This window comes from Lolium rigidum, chromosome 2, assembly GCF_022539505.1.
Source record: "Lolium rigidum isolate FL_2022 chromosome 2, APGP_CSIRO_Lrig_0.1, whole genome shotgun sequence".
Classification (NCBI taxonomy): domain Eukaryota; kingdom Viridiplantae; phylum Streptophyta; class Magnoliopsida; order Poales; family Poaceae; genus Lolium; species Lolium rigidum.
The window spans coordinates 245,801,771-245,821,789 of record NC_061509.1 but is presented as its reverse complement, the minus strand read 5'-3'; the positions used below and the strand labels follow the sequence as shown (position 1 = coordinate 245,821,789).

The 20,019-nt window shown below is 46.0% G+C and overlaps 2 protein-coding genes across 2 annotated transcripts; one reads left to right on the top strand and one right to left on the bottom strand.

Annotated features, from left to right (window-relative positions):
* The first annotated feature begins 4,177 nt into the window (after positions 1-4,177).
* On the top strand, positions 4,178-5,713 carry LOC124688462 (pentatricopeptide repeat-containing protein At1g05750, chloroplastic-like). The gene has a single exon (XM_047222141.1). The coding sequence runs from the start codon at positions 4,178-4,180 to the stop codon at positions 5,639-5,641; it is 1,464 nt and encodes a 487-aa protein (XP_047078097.1). The 3' UTR covers positions 5,642-5,713.
* A 577-nt stretch (positions 5,714-6,290) lies between these two features.
* LOC124688461 (mitogen-activated protein kinase kinase kinase 1-like) lies at positions 6,291-10,853 on the bottom strand. Its single transcript, XM_047222140.1, has 9 exons — positions 10,096-10,853; positions 9,571-9,655; positions 9,349-9,411; positions 8,385-8,542; positions 8,210-8,285; positions 8,079-8,138; positions 7,413-7,517; positions 6,816-7,030; positions 6,291-6,695 (listed from the first exon to the last, which is right to left on the bottom strand). The coding sequence occupies exons 1-8, from the start codon at positions 10,692-10,694 to the stop codon at positions 6,860-6,862; spliced, it is 1,317 nt and encodes a 438-aa protein (XP_047078096.1). The 5' UTR covers positions 10,695-10,853; the 3' UTR covers positions 6,291-6,695; positions 6,816-6,859.
* Positions 10,854-20,019: the final 9,166 nt, after the last annotated feature.

The window sequence follows — 20,019 nt, the reverse complement described above, 5'->3', positions numbered from 1 at the left end:
TATTCAGGTGCATAAGTTAGACATCCTTGAGAGATTTTAACATCATACTCTACTCACGAGAAAACCAAGAGTAGGTACCTTGCATGTTTCTTTCGGCCGTCAGCATGGGGTACCTGTTGAGTCACAACATATCCTTAGTTAGTCTACTGCTCCAATAAGAAAAATTAACGAACAAATGAATGTGATATATGAACATGTGACTCTTTCAAGCTTTGAAAAGATTCCGTGTAGGACCCTTACCGTCGGGTCAAAATCATTGCCTTTGTCCCTCTCTCCTTCACTATTACTACTGCATGTGTTAGTGAATGCCGGTTTTAGCCCCATCTTTCTCTTAGCAGATTTTGAACCTGCTGGCCTCCGTTTCTTCTTCTGTAATGCAGGCAATCAAATCAGAGCAACAGTCTATGTCAGTGCCAAGTGTGGCATACATACTGATCTGCTTACACTCATTTATGCTATGAAATTTTCCATCTTTCCATAAAAATATTATTGAGCACGATATGGACATGCTATTCTTGCAAGTTTGGTTATTTCCTGTAGGACCTTACCATCGGTACAAAATTATCATCCTTGCTATTCTTTGCAAACTTGGAGACTGCTGGACACCTTCTCTTACTCTGTAACAAAAGCAATTATAGCAGGGCAAAGAACTTAATACTTTTACATATGTCAATATGTGGTTGAAAATAGCAAATAACTTGAGAATATTCCATGTAGGGCCCTTACCATCAGGTCGAAATCATCATCTTTGTCCCTCTCGCCCTCACTATCAGTACTATTGATATAAGCCAATGTAGGTTTCCGCCCCATATTGCTCTTAGCAGACTTAGAAACGGCTGGCCTCCCTCTCTTTCTCTGTAATGCAGGCAATCAAATCAGAGAAAATTGTTCATAGTTAGTCTGTTCCAATGCTAAGTGTCACATACATATTGTTCTGCTTACACTCGATTATGGTAGCATATTTCCCATTGTCCAAAAAAAGGACGGGCATGATATATGGATATGCAATTCATTCAAGTTCGATAAATTTCGTCTAAGGCCTTACCATCGGAACAAGATCATCCTTGTCGCTCTTGGCAGATTTTGAAGCTTCTGGCCACATTTTCTTCCTCTGTAACACAACCGATGAAAGCAGAGCAACAAATTTAATTATATATGTGGCTGAAGACAGCAAATAATCTGAGCTGTGGATGAGCCAAGATCTCTGAAGCATTATTAAGAGGGTGTAAGATCTTACTTTGTAAGCAGTAGTTCTCTGTGCTTTCTTTTTAAAACGACCGCCAGGACACTTTATTGGCCCACTCTCCATGCTCTCTGGCTTCACAACCTGCCATAATGAGACGAGATCAACAAGCTGCATGCTTTATAAAATTATGACGGAGATGGAAAGGAATAAATATTGTAGCAATGTGAAGATATCATTTCTTCCATCGGTAGGTAGTGATGTTCTGAATGGAGCCATCTCTGCTCTATTTTAGGGCATATATAAACTTAAGCAATTGGATGCTTACATTCACAGGAGGATAATCGACCTCGACAGCTGGTTCATCGCAGTCATCAATTCCCACAGACTGTTCACCGACAACAGTAGCGACCCCCTCATCCTGTGATCACCATTTTCTTATAATTGTGTCAGATGAATTCTTAAATTTAGAATAAGAAGAAAAACAAAGTTATGTATTTGTAACTAGTCGCTACAGTGGTGACAAGCAGTTGAAGAAACAACACGAGCATGTAAGTTTTACGGTAGGCATGACTGAAGAACCGGAGGAGAAATAAGGGAAATAGATAATGAGATTGCTGACATAAAACATTACTGAAGTGGCATCAGAACAAAAAATTTCAGTCAAAACTTTCAGTAAGGCGACATCACAGGAAGCAAGTCTTGCTTCTTGGTTGGGGAATGGAGGTACAATCCCATCACATGGGTTCAGGAGTCCTCCAGGACACACATTTAGGTTATTGTTTCTGCCTTATGGGTTTCTACAGCACATGCCAATAATCTATACATAAGAAGTGATGGATTCAGGTGTTCAATTGATGGACCAACCGACATCTTATCTTATTATTATATGATAAAAGCCGTGTCCTATTGTATTTGAGTAATAACTTGCAGTTGCTACTCTGGAGATCGGAAGAACAGAAATGCCTTAAATTCAACAATGTGAGATCAAATGGTTCAAGAACCAACAGCTCAACACAACACTGGATAAACATCAGCGGGGGAAAAACACTCTGAGAACGTTTATTCCGTTTCACAAGAAATCCCTCTCTTGTTGTGCAAGAATCCCCTAAACTGAAACTTTTTTTCCGATAAAACCCTAAACTGAAACTAGCATACCAAAATCTGTTAAACGAAACAGGGGAACGAAAGTACTAAAAAAAACATGCAAGGTTCCGTTAACCTAAGGATCGAGAGGAGAACCGGGTGCATAACATGATAACAATAAATAATGGGAGGAAACGAAGATGCGGATGATAGATACACATGCATGCATGGGAGTTAGGACAGAGGAACTTGCATCGATCACCATGACTGGACTCTGGTAGAAGGAGGAACCCTGCATCTGCCTGACTGCCTGGGGCTGGGGCTAGCTCCGATCTATGTGTTTGAAAACGGGAGGAGGAGGAAGAGAAAGAGGGGTATGGTATATAACTATAACACAGAGGAAATAATGGAAAGAGCTTAGACGGCCGTTTGATTAGCAGAGCGATTTGCGGCTACAAAATGCGAACTACAGAATGGAAAGCGTTAAAAGTTGGTTAACACTTTCCCAAAAAGAGCTGACAGTCAGAAGGATTCTTGGTCTTAAATCAGTGGATTGTTTGCATTCTTGGCTGATTCTTTCCGATTGATGACTGGGGTAATCCGCGCAGAGTGCGTGCGTGAGTGGGAGAGCGTGCGTGCGTACGCGCGCGTACGTGGGGAGAGTGGGGGTGCGTGTGTGTTTTGTGGCGAGTTCACCGGAAGTGGCGTTGAGAATTGAGAGAGATAGCATGTGGTGATCATCTAACATCCATCTGCAGGGGAGTAGAACCATTTTTCTTTTATAAGAAAATGAGGGGTCACACTCCCCTGGTTCCATTAAAATGCAACTACAAAGTCTGACAGGTTTTGAGCAAAGCTCAGCAAGATTAGATTACTGAAAGAGGAAAGGCAAACCAACGGTACTACAAACATAGGGCCTCTTGATTCAGATGGTTTTCATTAAAAAATGCATGCTTTGAATTATTATATGTAGCTCAAAATATTTTCCAGAGATAGGAAGCTTAGTGGAGTGTGGACATAGATATGTCTCCCGAGGTTGTACTTTATTTTTTAAAATTGAAAATCATAAATGAAGTTTCAAAAATAAAGACAATTGACTCTAAGTAGGCATTAAAAATGAAAACATAACCCGATAAAAATTAATACTACATAGTAGACATCCATATGGACATGCATGTTCTTTTTTCAGAATTTTTTGAAGTGAAAAAGTTGGATTTTTTTTCTTCTAAAGACAGGCTACATGGAGCTGGTGATCCATTTGAAGTTTTCGGTTTTGTTGTTACTTAAATCCAGTGCTTAAATCAGAGACCACTTCACCCATTTAGTAACATGGATTTATTGAGTCGAAATGATAACAAGACAAAACACTTCCACATATATGTTTGCACTGATTCAAATTTGGGTTTTAATGTCGGAAATTTAATTTGGCTCCCAGCTTCATGTGTTTCCTCTACTAAAAAAACATATTTGTAGAAAAAAAACTCTACATATACATCTCCATAATATATGCACGTTCGTCAAGTTTTGCAACAAACCGATATGTTTGGTGATCTATGTAAAAAGGAGAAAAATTATCTCGTAAAAAGTCTTATTTTTAGCACCAAATTTTCTCTTTTTTTTCACACGGTATACAACAGGTCGATTTTTCATGAAACAACTTTGTGGATGCGTAGCACGTGCGAATTTTTGTTTCGATATTTTTTTTTTACTTTTCAAAATGTTTCTAAGATACATTTGAAAAATAAAGAGATTCCCATGAGCCAAAACAACACTACCGTTTGATGTTTCTATCCTAGCCTTCATTTCTGTAGTAGCCGTCTACGGGAGCGCCGAGAGCCTGAGAAGACAAGGAGCCAAAGCATTCTTCAGTTCAGCGGTACCTCAACATCGCTGCAGAGCTTCTAGGCCATGGCAGTGGCCGCCTCACCATCGCTCACCCTTCCCCCGCCCGCGCGGCGCGCCACCCAGAAGCCGAGCAGCCGCACGCCGCCGCGAGACGTGGTCTCGTGGACCTCCGCCATCGCGCGCCCGGCGCGAGAGGGCGACCTGCCGGCGACGGCCGCCGCGCTCTCCGCCATGCTCTCGTCCCCCGCCGCGCCTGCACCCAACGACGTCACCCTCCTCACCGTCCTCTCCGCCTGCGCCGCCGCCGCCCCCTCCTCCCCGCTCGCTAGGCCCCTGGCGCTCTCGCTCCACGCCCTCGCCATCAAGCTCTTCCCCAGCCACCTCCTCCTCTGCACCTGCCTGGCGCGGTTCTACCTCGCGTCCCGCCTCCCCCACCTCGCCCTCCAGCTGTTCGGCTCCATGCCCGAAAGGTCCGTCATCACCTACAACACCATGATCACCGGCCTCATGCGCAACGGCCTCGTCGCCGCCGCGCGCGAGGTGTTCGACGGAATGCCGGCACCTGACAAGGTCTCCTGGACGGCGCTCATCGACGGGTGTGCCAAGAACGGGCACCACGAGGAGGCGATCGACGGCTTCCACGCCATGCTGCTGAACGGCGTGGAGCCCGACTACGTGACGTTGGTAGCAGTCATCTCTGCCTGCGCCGAGGTTGGCGCGCTCGGGCTCGGGATGTGGGTGCATCGGTTCGTGGCCAAGCAGGGCCTGGAGCACAATGTCCGCGTTGCCAACTCGCTGGTCGACATGTACGCGCGGTGCGGGCAGGTGGAGCTCGCGCGGCAGGTGTTTGGGAAGATGAGGAAACGGACCGTGGTCTCCTGGAACTCGATGATCATTGGTTTCGCTGCCAATGGACGGTGCGCTGACGCGATCGAGCATTTTGAGGCGATGCGAGAGGCGGGGTTCAGGCCGGACGCGGTGACGTTCACCGGCGTGCTCACGGCCTGCAGCCATGCCGGGCTCACCGATGAGGGGCTGAGGTACTACGACGCCATGAGGTCGGAGCATGGCATTGCTGCGAGGATGGAGCACTACGGGTGCGTGGTGGACTTGCTCGGCCGGGCTGGGCGCCTGGATGAGGCGATGCAGGTGGTGACGACCATGCCGATGCGGCCAAACGAGGTGGTGCTCGGAGCGCTGCTGGCAGGGTGTCGGATGCACGGAGACGTTGACATGGCCGAGCAGCTGATGCAGGACCTGCTCGAGCAGGACCCCGGTGGCGACTCGAACTACGTGCTGCTGTCGAACATCTATGCTGCTGACGGGAAATGGGATGGCGTGGGCAAGGTCCGGAGCTTGATGAAAGCCCGGAGAGTGAAGAAGACGCCAGGGCACAGCATGGTGGAGATCGCCGGCGATGTGCATGAGTTTGTCTGCGGTGATCGGTCGCATCCTCAGGCTGGAGAGTTGTTCGACATGCTTGGTCTGCTCAGATATGAGATGGCAGGGTGCGAGAGCTTTGAATGACTCAGGGCTGCAGGAGTGCACTAGACTGGAGACTTCCAGCATTTGTAAAGGCTACTGTCCATTAGATGAAAAGAGCCAACTTTAGGTTAGCAAATTGTTGTGCTTGGCTGGTGAATCTCATTGCCTGTACAACCTGTAGAAAATGCATCCAACATGTACACCAATAGTGATACAATACAGATGATGAGATGAATCTGATGTCATTACAGATTTTTCTTAGAAGAAAATCCACATTATTTTGTATGAACCTCTGATCTAGACCAAACATAGACACTGAAATTATGGTCCATCACCTATAGGAACATATTTAGACATTTAGTTTCCACGTACGTCAAACAGCTGACAACATGGGCAATACATCAAGTTGCATCGGCAACAGAAAGTGAACTGCACAGGCATTGGTATTGAGATTTGAGACACGGTCAGAAAAGTATGACTGCGAGCACTTAGCACTCCACCGTACACACATTAAATACCTCCAGAAATCCTTTTTTGAATCCCCAATTTCATAGGAGACTGCTAGTAATTCAGTTGGCCACCATGTCAAACAACGAACACAAACAATTGCGTCAGACAGTTATACCTATAGACGGGATCATAAAAAAAAGGGGCAAGTGAAGTACTAAATGCTGGCGAAATGCTGCTTAAATCTTTTAAAACGATTTCCCTTGTTGATGGATCACACTGTAGCTCGTATTTTGCCCAAATAGCATTCTTAATGTGTCAATTCATGGTATGTACATGGTCACATAGATTTTGACCCACACGCTGGAGACAACACACCAAAGAGCTCAAAACAATCAAATCCTATCAACCAACAAGGTAACTCTTTTTTTGTCTGGTAAGGTATCTCTGAGTGGAAATATCTTATCCGTACCGCAGAGTTACCTTTTAACTGAGAGTCACTAAAAGTTCACCAGATTGGAAGAAATTTCAGTGTTCGGACCTCCCACCAACATTGAACATGCGAGTGTGAACAAGGAACACTTCTGGGCTGCGGGATCATCCTCATTCCTCAGCATCACCCACAGCTTTCCACATGTAACATTAGAATCTGCAACATGCAACAAATAACAATTTATTATGTTTGCAGATGCAACCAACTCAATCCTTTAATAATGAGTCAGAGGAGATAGAACCGCCACACTTGACGAGAAAACAGTGGAAGACTTACCAGCTTATGTACATGCAAATCTGTTAGCAACACAGTCAGATGCCTTAATGTTGCAATGGTCTCTTTACAAAAGGGTGGTCTAACAGCTCAGCAGCAGACGGCCGGTCCTTCGGATTTGATTGGACACATCTCACTATGAAATCTCGTGCATCTTCTGATAAGGTATTAGGAATTTTTGGTGGTATTCCCCTACCAATTTTGAGCAAAGCATGTGTCTACACAGTAGAAGACTGTATCACAGACAGTAACAATACACACCCGTAGCTTCATAAAATAACAACATGCAAATACAGGGAACGGATCTGTTGTATGTATGCATTATTGGTTTCCTAATTAAATCATGAAAATATACATGAACAATATTACCCATATTTTTTGGGTGCATCCCATGCACTATGCTTTATGATACATGCAGATAAAAATGTCATGGAGTTCCTGAAGTCATCACCCTGGGAAGATAGCTATCACTTTCGTTTTTTTAGTTTCATCTAGTATGCAACTCCAGTACATCAGCTCATTTAAATTATATTCCTTGTATCGTTTATTATTTAAAATTAAGATATTGTTTCCGAAAAGCAAGTTTACAGAGGCACACACCCATTCCATATCCGGGTACGGAACTTTGCCGGTCAGCATCTCCAGAACTGTGCAGCCAAGACTCCATATATCTGCTGGAGGCCCATGTGGCTTAGCCTTAGCAACCTGAATGAGAGCATACCATCAGAACGCGTACAAATTTGGTACAGAAAAATACTTGTATCAAATGCAAAGTATTGCTGCAATTTGCATACGAACTTAATCGCATAATATTTTCTGACAAAAGAAGAAGTAGCAGTTTTGTTATTGATGTTCCAAATGTAACAGTACAAAGTCTTGCCATACTTAATCTTACAGTGCTTAATCTTTGTCAGTTGCAACTCACTGTTGGGATTCTTATGGTTCAAGCAAATTTCAAGTTGCCAAGCTACATACAAAGAAATTAGTTAAGGTTGTACACCTAATATATTTGTAACCGGTTCACTACGTGGACCATAGACATATATTCTGGATCATTTAGGTCATAAAGATATACATATCTAACATAAGAATAAAAATTCAGTAGATGAATACGATAGCTTAAACACACAAACATGTTTCAGAAACAACATGTGAAATTGTACCCATACTCTGGATACACATATCGACAAGATGCCTATGTTTCCGAAACAAAGTAAGACCAACATGTTGTAGGAAAGGCAGCATAACACAATTGCATAAACTAACCTCAGGGGCCATCCAGTAAACAGTTCCCTTGCTAGATCTTGCCTGGCTCAGAATTGACATCTGCGACATAGCAGAGTCAGCACAACATGGAGTAAAATGATAACAGAGAAGATGTTTGGTAGAGAAAGTACCTCCTTTGCAAGCCCAAAATCTGCCAATTTAACCAATCCATTTGCGTCAACTAGGAGATTTGCACATTTGATGTCTCTGTTAATGTAGGGAATGAAAATCAATAGCCAGCAAAACATTATAAACATAAGTAAAATACCCAACAAAGATGGCTAATGTAGAGTTCTAGAAACTCACCTGTGCAGCACATTTCGCTGATGTAAATAGTTCAAACCATTCAAAATCTGCCTTGTGTATGCTGAGACTTGTGAATCTTGTAAACAATATTTTTGATATAAAGCTGCCAAAGAGCCTTGAGTCACAAGTTCAAGAAAAATATAGAATTTCCCATCCTCCTGCGAGCCATCACATTTAACGTAAACATGTAGAATCAGCACTTCATGTCAAACAAGTATGGTTTGTTCAGAGAAATCATGCACTCTAAAAGCAGCATAGGATCCAGCCAAGAAATCTCTTGGCCAAATCTCAAATTATGCAATCCCATAAAGACAACAACAATAATTAATTAAAACTGCACTGGTACAAATTAATCCCCAATTCCTAAATGCAGGGCGTATTTTGACTGTTAAAGTACAAGCATTGGCTTCAAACTTTTTGTACAACATTATGTTAGATCTTACAAAACCACATCCATAAGAAAGTCTATTCAAGATGAATCCAACAATATCGATTTTTCCTAAAATAAATACATGCCACACCTACTATTGGATTATGTTCTGGTGAAAGTTTGAATTTTGGAAGCAGCATCAGATTTAATGTAAACATGTAGAATGAGCACTTCATGTCAAACAAGTATGGTTTACTCAGAGAAATCATGCACTGTAAAAGCAGCATAAAATCCTGCCAAGAAATCTCTACCTTGGACAAATCTCAAATTATGCAATTCCCAGAAAGACAACACAATTGACCTTAAACTTTTTGTACATCATTATGTTAGTTCTTACAAAACCACAGTCATAAGAAAGTGTTTTTCAAGACGAATCCAACAATACCGATTTTGTGTAGCATAAGTACATGATGCACATAATATCAGATTATGTCTTGTTCAAAGCTTGAATTTCGGAGGGACAGAATCCATTTAGGAATTGAGGGAGCATTACTCTGTAATGAATTTGCAAGACACAAGTGTTTAGAGAACTACCTTGTATGTTCCATAATACTGAACTATATTGTCATGTTCCAGACGACTCAAGAGAGATACTTCCTGCAAACAAATGATTCACAGCTAGTCTCAGTGGACCTTGACAAAACTAAATATTTGGTTGAGTGTTAAATATGACCATGGTAGAGTAATCAGAAATATAATGTTCGGACCAGCGTAACCGACATAAATTGCACATGCATGCCATAATCCACATCTTACATGCTCAAGCTGGACAATGCGCTGTTTTGCATTGATTCCTTGGTCAATTAATGACACTTCCTTGACAGCAAAGAAAAACCCGTCACTGTGAAAGCAATGTTAAAACCAGTCAGTAAAGCATTTAGTTGCTGAGCACGAGGGCATGTTTTCTAGTTGTACGCCAAATGCTCATCATGGTTGCCAACAAATATCATTTGGTTCACTCAACCTCAACTGGAACTAAATAATCTAACTAACCAGTTGTAATGTATCAAACCAATTCGCAAAGTTGTAACGGCCTACCAAACATCAAGACAAGTCTAGCACATAGTACAACCAATTACTGAATTATCTCCACTAGAACCCGAACTAGCACTGCTCTCACTCTGCTATGTAAAGTGAAACCAAATTTGATATTGGGTAAAGCCTAGCTAGGTAATACTATCAAATTTGACAAAAATCAGCAGCTGCAAATACATAAACACCAGCATGACAAAATGGAAAAATGCATAATCTTCACAAAGCAGTCACAGGATGAGAACTTACTCGCTGATGGCCTCGTAGACGGACCCGAAGGATCCGCTCCCGATGTGCTCTCCCTTGATCCAGGACGTGATGGTCCTCCTGAACCGCCTGTGCGGCGACGGCGAGACCCAATGCTCAACATCAGCTGAAGTTGACTCTGCAACGACGACAGCCAGGGCGGTGCCACCAGTGGCCTCCCTTGTCGTCTCCACAGACGCCAGCTCCCTTCTCCTCTCTTTTCTCAATGTTGGTGCTTTGGGCGGCTTGTCGTTCCCCTTCTCTTCGGCTGCATTCCCCGGCTTGGACGCAGCGGTGACCTTTGATGTGGAGGTTTCCACTACCTCCTGCTGGACCAATCTGGTTTGCGATTCGGCTCCGGGTTCTTGATACGTTTGTGCGGTGACCTGTGTGATTTCCGATTGGACCGATTTGGTGGCCAGCAGAGCTTCGTCCTCCCCTTCTCCGGATGTCTGTAGCCTAGCCGGCACGGCAACGTCGCGGGCAGAAGTTTCTGGGGTGTCGGATGGTGATGAGGAGGAGGAGGAGGAAGCCTCGGGTCCCGCTCTAGGGGACTCGTCCAGGGAGGCGCGGCGGTGGGTGGCGTTGGGGAGGTGGGGCATGGCGGCGGCGTAGACGGCGGGCGTCCGTGCGGAGACCTGTGTGATTTCCGATTGGGCCGATTCGATGGCCAGCACAACAGCGTGGCTACAAGTTTCTGGGGTGTCGGATGGTGATGAGGAGGAGGAGGAGGAAGCCTCGGGTCCCGACTCGTCGAGGGAGGCGCGGCGGCGGGCGGCGTTGGGGAGGTGGGACATGGCGGCGGCGTAGACGGCGGGCGGGATGGCGAAGTCCTCGGGCCCGGAGAGGCCGAGCATGCGGAAGAGCTCGGCGACCTCCTCGGCGCCGCCGCTGCCGCCGCTGATGCGGAAGCTGGTCTGCGACGCGTACCCGCCCCCGGCCCCGGCCCCGGCGGCGGCGTAGGCCAAGAAGTCGTCTTCGCCGTCGGCGTCGGCGGGGGCGTCCGCGGAGTAGGAGGAGTTCCGCATGGCGTTGGTGCGCGCCAGCTGCCGCGGGCGCGGCCGCCGCGGCGTGCCCATCGGCGGCGGGCGACGTGCTCCGGCCGGCGGTGGCGTGGAGGAAGCGAGCGGCGCGGAGCCGAGCGACGGAGCGGAGGGTGGGAAGGGGAGGGGAGGAAGCGAGCGAGCGAGACGCGTCCGCGCGCGAGTGGGGTTTGACCTTGGATATGGGAGGGGGTCTCCGACGGCGACCGGAGGCAGGCGGCAGTGCGCCTCTGACCTGGCGCGGTTTTGTCGGGGAGGGTGGAGGTCGCTGTGCGGCTGCGCTCGTGGGAAATTATAACGGCGAGCTCGCCGGGAGAAGGTTGGACTTGGCAGCGCGGTGCCGGCGCGGCGATCGGATTGGTGACGCCGGGCAGAGGCGCGTCGACGCGGCGGTGGGTGGAGAGCAGGTCCTACAACAGAGCTCCGGCGTACCAAGTGACGAACACAGCTGAGCTGACCAGGGCTAGTCGGTCAGCGAAAGCAGGTGGCGCGCAATATACAAAACCAGTAGCGTGCAGTGGTCAAGGATGGATGTTTCGCCCGAGACAAAATTCAGTCGCCGACGTATGGAAACTCCGGTGGCACACAATCCTGAATACTCGCTGCGCGACCACGTCTCCCTCGCACGTTCGCCGCCGACGACGACGGCCTTCCTTCCTTCCTTCCTTGGCCTACGCGCGCGCCGCCGCCTGCAAACGGTGATCTATGATCTGCATGTCTGTCTTCCTGGTGATGCATCCAGCGCCAAAGCCCAGGGCATGTTTTGTCTTCATGGACACCTTCTCGGTTGGTTCGACGATTCATCGAGAAACAGAGCATGCATCAGCAATGGTGAGCCCTGAGCATAGTGAGACTGAGGTAAACTCATTTTTAGAACATGGGTAGATCTCGGTTGATAAGTTTTTTTTTATAGATAAAAGGCTCCAAGAGCCCGACTTTGAATTAACAAAGTCCTCAACCGACCAAAGTACAGATAGCGAAACTTGATGGGAATACCAGCCTACAATTGAAGTGAGAAAAGAACAACGACTAACTACGAGGAGAAAGACTACAACAACAATGCCAAAAAACGAAATTAAGATGTCCTAGGGTTGAAGTCTTCATCCTCTAACAGCTTAAGCACCGAGGTCGTTGCCGGATCCAGCCCACCTTCACCGGGATCACCATGACGTCGTCTCCACGGGCATTACCAGCAGCGCACGAAAAACCACCAGAAGTGAAGATCAAAATATCGAGGGTCTAGGTTCCAAGGCGACGCCTCTCAGGCATTGGAATGCCACCGTCGCCCGCCCCGGGAGGGGCTAGGTTTTCACCGGGAAACGCAAGACCAAGAATGGGAGCTAAGCGGAGGCACCTCAACGACGCCTCAAAGAAGGGGAATGGCACCCATGGGTGTCATCGTCGCTGGCACCAGACCAGCTGGGCGAGGCTTTCGCCCGGGCCAACCGTCTTTCCCATCTCACACCTTGCCAAAACAATGCTTTGAACCAGTCCTCAACCATCCCTCCAATGGCAAGCCCCCTGGCGGCCGGAGAGGATTTGGAGGAGCAGAAGACGAAGCATGAACAGGCCGGAGATGCACGACAAACATAAGAAACTCCGGAGTGGAAGTCAGCACCGTGGCCAAGGCCAAGAGAGACAGAGCACATCAAGGGAACAACTTCTCTCGGGATCCGACGGAAACCGGAAGGACGAAGGAGGGATTGATCCAAGCCGCCGAGGCGAACACCGAGGACTCGTGGCTGGCTAGGGGGGAACCGCGAGACCTCTTCTCCGGCCCCAATGGCAATGCAGGTCCCCTGACCACGCTGCACAAATCCCCAACAAACCACTTCACACATCGCTGCACCACTCCGGCACTAAGATACAAACCTGCAACTCGCTTCCAATCCACCAGCCTAATGAAGCACAGCCGCCGAACCGCAACTGCCACCTCCTTGCCGCCCACACGACCAAGGAGGGCAGCCAGCAACCGCGGACGCCACTCTGCAGGCACCGCCCACCAGACCCGGGGCCGCCGCCCCGACAACCAGAACTCCCTCAACCCAACCGAAAAACAGAGCCGGAAAAGCACGCCGGCCAAAGAGCAGCCAACGAACAGCCCACATCACCACAAAAAATGCACGTTTTTGCCGGCAAGATCCCCTAATCTGCCCGATAAAGGCCTGTGCGTTGAAGATCTGGAACCAGAGGAAAACTTCACATGGAGGTGAACGAAAGGGAGAAAGAGGGGCGGAGGCCTGCACCCCCATGGAGCAGCCCAGTGTCGATGGCGGGTGGCCGCCTCCCTCAGCCCCGGCCTTGGTGTGACCATGGTCACCCTGACCAGATCCACCGTGCCTAGGTGAAGATCTTGGCTCGATCTGTTGCTTGAGGGACCTGGTGCCCCCTCTACTAGCTGGAGGGAGTCGGAGGACGTCGGAGAACGCCGGAGCTGCGCCAACTAGCACCAAGGCCGAGCACTACTTCTGCGGATGTTCGGGGTTGAGTTGGGCGCGCCCCCAACGGAAACCGCGTGCAGCACTCGGAGACGCCTCGCCGCCGCCATCCTCGAAGAGTACGCGGGCTTTCCCGCTGGCCAACTCAGGCGGCAGCAAGGGGAGGGAGGAGTGAGTGACGCTCTGGCGGCTTAGGGTTGGTCGCCTCCCGACATCTCGGTTGATAAGTAAAATCGAAAAAACACACTAAATAAAATTTTGGAAGTATGCCGTAAATCCTGCACGTAGAGGATGAACATAGCGCGGCGACCGGATTGGCAGGGACGAAGAGAGGGGGGCTTAGCCACCCCCATGGTTTGTATTTTATGAAGAATAGTATCACTGGAAGTCTAATTTCTTGCTGATTTAGCTAAAATTTCCCCCCTCATCAAGTTTAGCTGGCTCCATCCCTGCAGATTGGTGATGCCGGGCAGATGCACGTCGACACGACGGTGGGAGAAACAATAAACTTACATCTGTCATGTTTGATCGAACAATTAGAGGGAAGAGAGAGGTTGTCATGCGTGAAGATATTTGCTTTGCATACAACAAGGGCTAGGGTTTGTATGATTTAAAGAATTTGCATAGAAAATTTGTAGAACTAAATTCTATAGGATTTTTTCTATATATGGTAGTTGTTTGATTTTGTCGGATTGACTTCTATAGGAATTTTTTTCTAAGGAGTTCTTTGCACTATACTTCATGGGAAATTGAACATTTATTCACACCTTTTTTTAGAATCCTTTAATTTTCATGTGGTGGAATTAAATAATTCTTGCTTCCTATAATCATGTAGGATTTGGGTAGGCCTGACATTGCAACCCTACATTTTTCATAGTCCTTATTATCCTAAGAATCAAACATGTCCTTAATGTAGACAACTAGTAGCGGCTTGGTTTCCTCACTCACTGCGCCTATTTATATATCCAGCAGAGGCTTGTTAAAATCAGACCGATTGACACGCTATATGCCTGCCTATATATGTTGGTCGGGTGGCCTCCCTCCACAATTCACACTACTCAGCCTATAAAAAGTAAGTAAATATAGCGCACTTTTGTTCTACAGAGAGTACATATAGTGAGAGGAAAGGAATTAATCGCATGCAAGGGCATGCCATTAGGACATGCTATTGCTAGAGCACATTTTAGGATTTTTAGGTCTCAGGATTACAACGAAAACAGATTATGCAGGTTCGATGTCTTTTTCGGCAAAACCTACTAGAATGCGATTAAACTCTACGGCAAGGCATTGTCAAAGTGGTTAGGTGCATTCTTGGTGAGGTTGTAGAGAGCCAAACGCCAATCTCCATGCAACATAGAATGGGAAAGCATGTGATGGTTGCCATGGTGCCATGTGACAAGCCAGCCCATTTAAAAAGTTTGGCTCGATTCATCCTCAGCTACAAAGCTTTGATTATCAAGCTTAGGCTAACTCTTTGTTTAAAATAAATTCAAAAACATTGAAACCATGTCTTTCAATGCCACTTTTTTTTTTGATTAGTCTTCTTTTTTGTTCCGACTTCTGAGTCATAGCGAAATTGTGGGATCTAGACAAGACATGTGTTCTGAGTTAGATTTTGGATCATACCAGGCTTAGGTTTGGTATGAGGTGAAGTGACAACCTCTGCGGTTGTTCCATCGAAAAATGTGGTTCCATCATTCCGCTTAAGAGTTCCTTTTTTTCCGTTCCCATTTCTGTATTTTCTCTCGGTTTCTATTTTTCGTGGTTACTCTTTGAATCGAAGGTGGAGACTCTTATTAGACATTTCATGATGTTGCATTTTTTCACTATCATCGAAGTGTCTACTTAAGCGCATAGGCAATGTGGATACTCTTATACTATGTGTTTAATAATGGGGGCACTAGATGCTCAATGTCTTTAATGGGTACGCTGATAATAACTGCCATGATGAAAATATCCTTCAATTTGCCAACATGACATTTGATTCTGGGATTGAGTTTTGGATCACGGATTTTCTTTTATCAAACTGGCTTTTCCTTGCTTCATTTACAAAGCATGCACAATTCATGCCAATTACAGGCTTAGAATTACAATTTGTATCCATAAATCCTAGATGCAGACGGACTAGAAACCAAAAGGAAGAAGTTGCAACAAAATTTAAATTCATATGACGACCACACGCGCGCGTTACTTATGAAGATGATTCACTGGAAATTCTTCTGCGTAGACACTTGTCACTCTTAGACAAAGACCACACACGCGTTTTACTTATGAGGATGATCTACTGGAAAAACTTCTAGTGGGGCTCAACCTTTAGCTCTACTGAAGATTTACCACGTGGTTGTCACTATCCTAATAAGTATCGTAGTATCTTACAATTTTACGATATTACTGCAGCCAATCGATATGTGACACGATGGTATTTTAATCTGGAAGTACCGTATCTTAATTGTATTTCAATACGTATCATTGTATATTTAGTATCCATCCAGATACAAAATGGATAATGAACCCACGAGGTGTGCTTCGGTGCGCACCCTCTCCAAACTCGCGACTTATCGCCGAAGGGGTACGGTGGTCCCGATTTTGTTTTTTTTGTGCTGCCCGCCGAAACCCATATCCAAGCCCAGTGCAAGACTCGTATGGGTATACAGGGCCTGGGCGTATCTATACGGACGACCCCACGTGGGTGGGTCCCACGTGCTAAGCTAATCACCGTGATTAGCTCCCATTGCATGCATCGTTTTCATCGGCACTCGGAGATCTGATCGAGCTGTTCCACGCCGTCGCTAGGTTGAACGCAAGCGGTTGTTGTCGGCCCGGCCGTCGGCGGTTGTTGCCGGCACGTCCGTCGCCGCCGGTGGTTGTTTCGCATGTCGACGCCGCCGACCGCGCGCGAAGCCCCCCCGCAGATCGACGACCTTGGAAAGGCGCGCCACCGGCTCGGCATCTTCCCTGCTAGGGTTTAAAATTACAGGTACCATGACTTCATCTTGTAGCATAGTAAGAGGACGCAATTCTGCCGGTTTTTCAATTCTAATTATGGTCCAATACTATAGAATATGGAGAACTCTATATCTGGTATGATTGAGGAACAAAACGAGTACGTCGGCTATAATTCGGATGACTGCTGAAATGGAGGAAAATTTGCAGCACGAAGCCGACTGGAGCGAAGACGAGTTTGATGTGAGCCACTATTTTTCATTTCGATTACCAGCAGTCCAGCATCATCAAATTATATATGGTTCCTCATGTCATAATTTATGCAGATTGCGTACGATGAATTTGATAATGTTGACAACCATGGCGAACACACGGACGATCAAAATGATGAGAACCATGGTGAACACACGGACAGTCTAAATACTAGTGAGGTATGTGTAGTGACTCATACGGATGACATAAAATGATGCATGAAATGATGGCAACTGTAAAATTTACGGTTACTAAATTTCGAAATGCATTAATAAATTTCAGGCACAATTTGACACGCAGCTTGAGTACGACTATTACGGTGAATCTGACTTGGACACGGGCCACACTGATGATGTGGAAGGTGCATCGGTTCTCGAGGATTCTGTTGACATGAGCCAGGTTGTTATCTCTTTTTTATCGGTCTTATATAGCTGGAACACATAAATTTATAGTTTTAATTAATGCCTACGTTTTCTACTTGCGAGCGACGCTCGAGCGCTAGTCGACTCGAGAAACCACACAAAGGTAGCAATGGCAATGAATATCCTGATAGTGATCGGGATTTATCTTGGATGATAAAAGAGATGACTTTTATTTCTGAAGCAGCAGACATATTCTTTCTACAACAGATATGCTAAAGATTATGGGTTCAGCGTCCGGCTTGACCAGGTTAAGCGGTTTGATGATGGAGTAATTCGGTTAAGGCGTTTTGTGTGTTCCGGACAGGGCGGACGTCCCAAAAACCAACCGACCACGGAAGGCCGTGTATATAGGCACGGACACTGAGTCTCGCTGCGGCTGCAAGGCACGTTTGGTGGTCAAGTTTGATGGAAGAACTGGTTTACGGGTTGTTGAAGATTTTCGTGACAAACATAACCATGACCCAGCTGAACCATGTCGGACTCCGTTTCTTCGGTCCCATAGGACGATCAACGACGCGAGAGATCCGAGATATTATCAATGGGATCCATGGGAATCGGGAAGCACCTCATTATGAGAAAATTCATTGCAGGCTCCGGTTCATTTGCTGGTGTTGGATTCACAAGAAAGGATTTGTACAACATGTGCTCTAGGGAGAGGAGGAGGCTGCTTTTCGACGGTGACGCTACCACAGCCATCCGCATTATGTCAAAGAGGAAAAAGAGGGACCCTGAATTTTTCTTTGAATATGACGTTGATGAAAAAGGCCGTCCGAAGCACATGTTCGGTGTGATTCCCAGATCACGTAGGGATTACCGGGACTACGGAGATGTGCTTGGTGTTTGATAGCACATACAAGATGAATAAATATAAGATGCCATTTGTTCCTTTTGTGGGCTTGAACAACCACCGTAGGACAACGGTTTTTGGGTGTGCCATCCTTTCAAGTGAGAATGAACAAACATATGTTTGGCTTCTAAAGACTTTCCTCAAAGCGATGTGTCAACGAAGCCAAAGGCGATAATCACGGATGCGAGATGCCGCGATGATCGCCGCAATCGGCGAAGTATTTTACGGTGTGCCGCATCGCATCTGCAGCTTCCACATTGAAAAAAATATGGAGATGCATCTACCTAACAAGTCAACGAACGAGTTCAGGACTCTTTTGTATTACACCACCTCAGAGCAAGTATTTGAGGAGCGATGGCATGCATTTTACGAGAAAATGGCAATCCCCAAAAACCGAACATGGATGAAGAGGATGTACACCAAGAGGAAACTTTGGGCTGCAGCGTATCTCTCTCAAGGATTACGGCTGGGTATGAAAAGTAACCAGCGGAGTGAAAGTTTAAACTCTTGTCACTTCTGCACCTAGATGGGGAAATGACAATTGTTGATATGATTATGCACTACGACAACGTAATTGTCCGTCTCCGTGAGAACGAAGCCCACGACGACTGCACGGCTTCACAGACTACACCAGTGGCAATTACTAATTTCAGAGAACTAGTGGTTGCTGCTGCAAAAATCTTCACTCCTGCTGTGTTTTATATTATTCAAGGTGAGCTTTCAAAGATTGGCGGCATAGAGATCTTAGAAAAAATGCAGGCAGGAGACTCAAACATCTTCATTGTGGCATGGAGGAATCATGTAAGGACCAGGTTCTACGTGGAATATAGACCCAAGGAGGCAGAAATTATAAGGTGCAGTTTGTCAAAGGATGATTAGAAAGGGGATCCCTTGCAAGCACATACTGCATGTGCTGCATTTCTTGAAATTTACTGAAATTCCACAATGTTGTGCTCTACGACGATTCACAAAAAATGCCGAGTTAGGGTTGCCGGCTAAACGTACCAGCGACATGTTTGGGTGGGGTTGGTCGCAGGGCAGAGGAGCGGATGAAATACGGCGAGGATGAATATTAAGGTATCACGAGGCTATGCATATTGCATTAAACAATTCAGAGGAATATGATCTGTTGAACAGTACCATTGATGGCATAATTTCTAGAAGAGAGGGGTATGCTAAAGGTAAAGCATATGGTCCCCTCAGGTCGGTGCATGAAAATGAAGATGCTAGTGGACCATGCGATATTGTTGTTGGTGATCCTTTGAAAGTGTCCACTAAGGGTGCACCTAGGCAAGAAGCGCAGAAATCTCCAATGACTAAAAATGGAAGACCACTAGGACACAAGGAACGCAGGGTGCAGGTGTGCGGGGCATGCCAAGGAGAAGGGCATAATGAAGAAACCCAATATGCATATTTCATCCGAAGTAAGTTTTTCTGCCATTTTGTTTCATATACTTTAAAAGATTCATATGAGTTGTTGTGTAATTTTATGTCCGTGAACATGTGCGGGAATGTCTGCATGACAGGAAGGGTAGTTCTTTCGTGTTCTCTAAAGGGCAGTAAATTTCCTTAATTATGAATGTGACGACTATAGCTTTGTATTTGATGGAGTTGTTAATGTTTGCAACGTACTGATGTTTTTATTTTGTACTGATGTTCTTAATTCTCTGGTGTTCTTTTGTAAAAATGGCAAAAGACATTATATATTGTGAAGTAGGCATTTCCTTATAATCATCATAGCATGCATGTACAAAGATAAAAATAATTGCATACTTTCGATAATGGGAAATAAAATCAATGTTACAAAATTTTGTAGATAATCTTAACCGAATAAATATTGTTTACAACCGAAGACAATTAAAAATTCAATATTACATGTGTCCGGAAACCTTCGCGGGAGCAAACCGAACAGTCACACTATCAAATTTATATTTTCCTGGTCTTTGCTAGCAATCTCACTTTGTTTTTCACCCTGTCAAGAA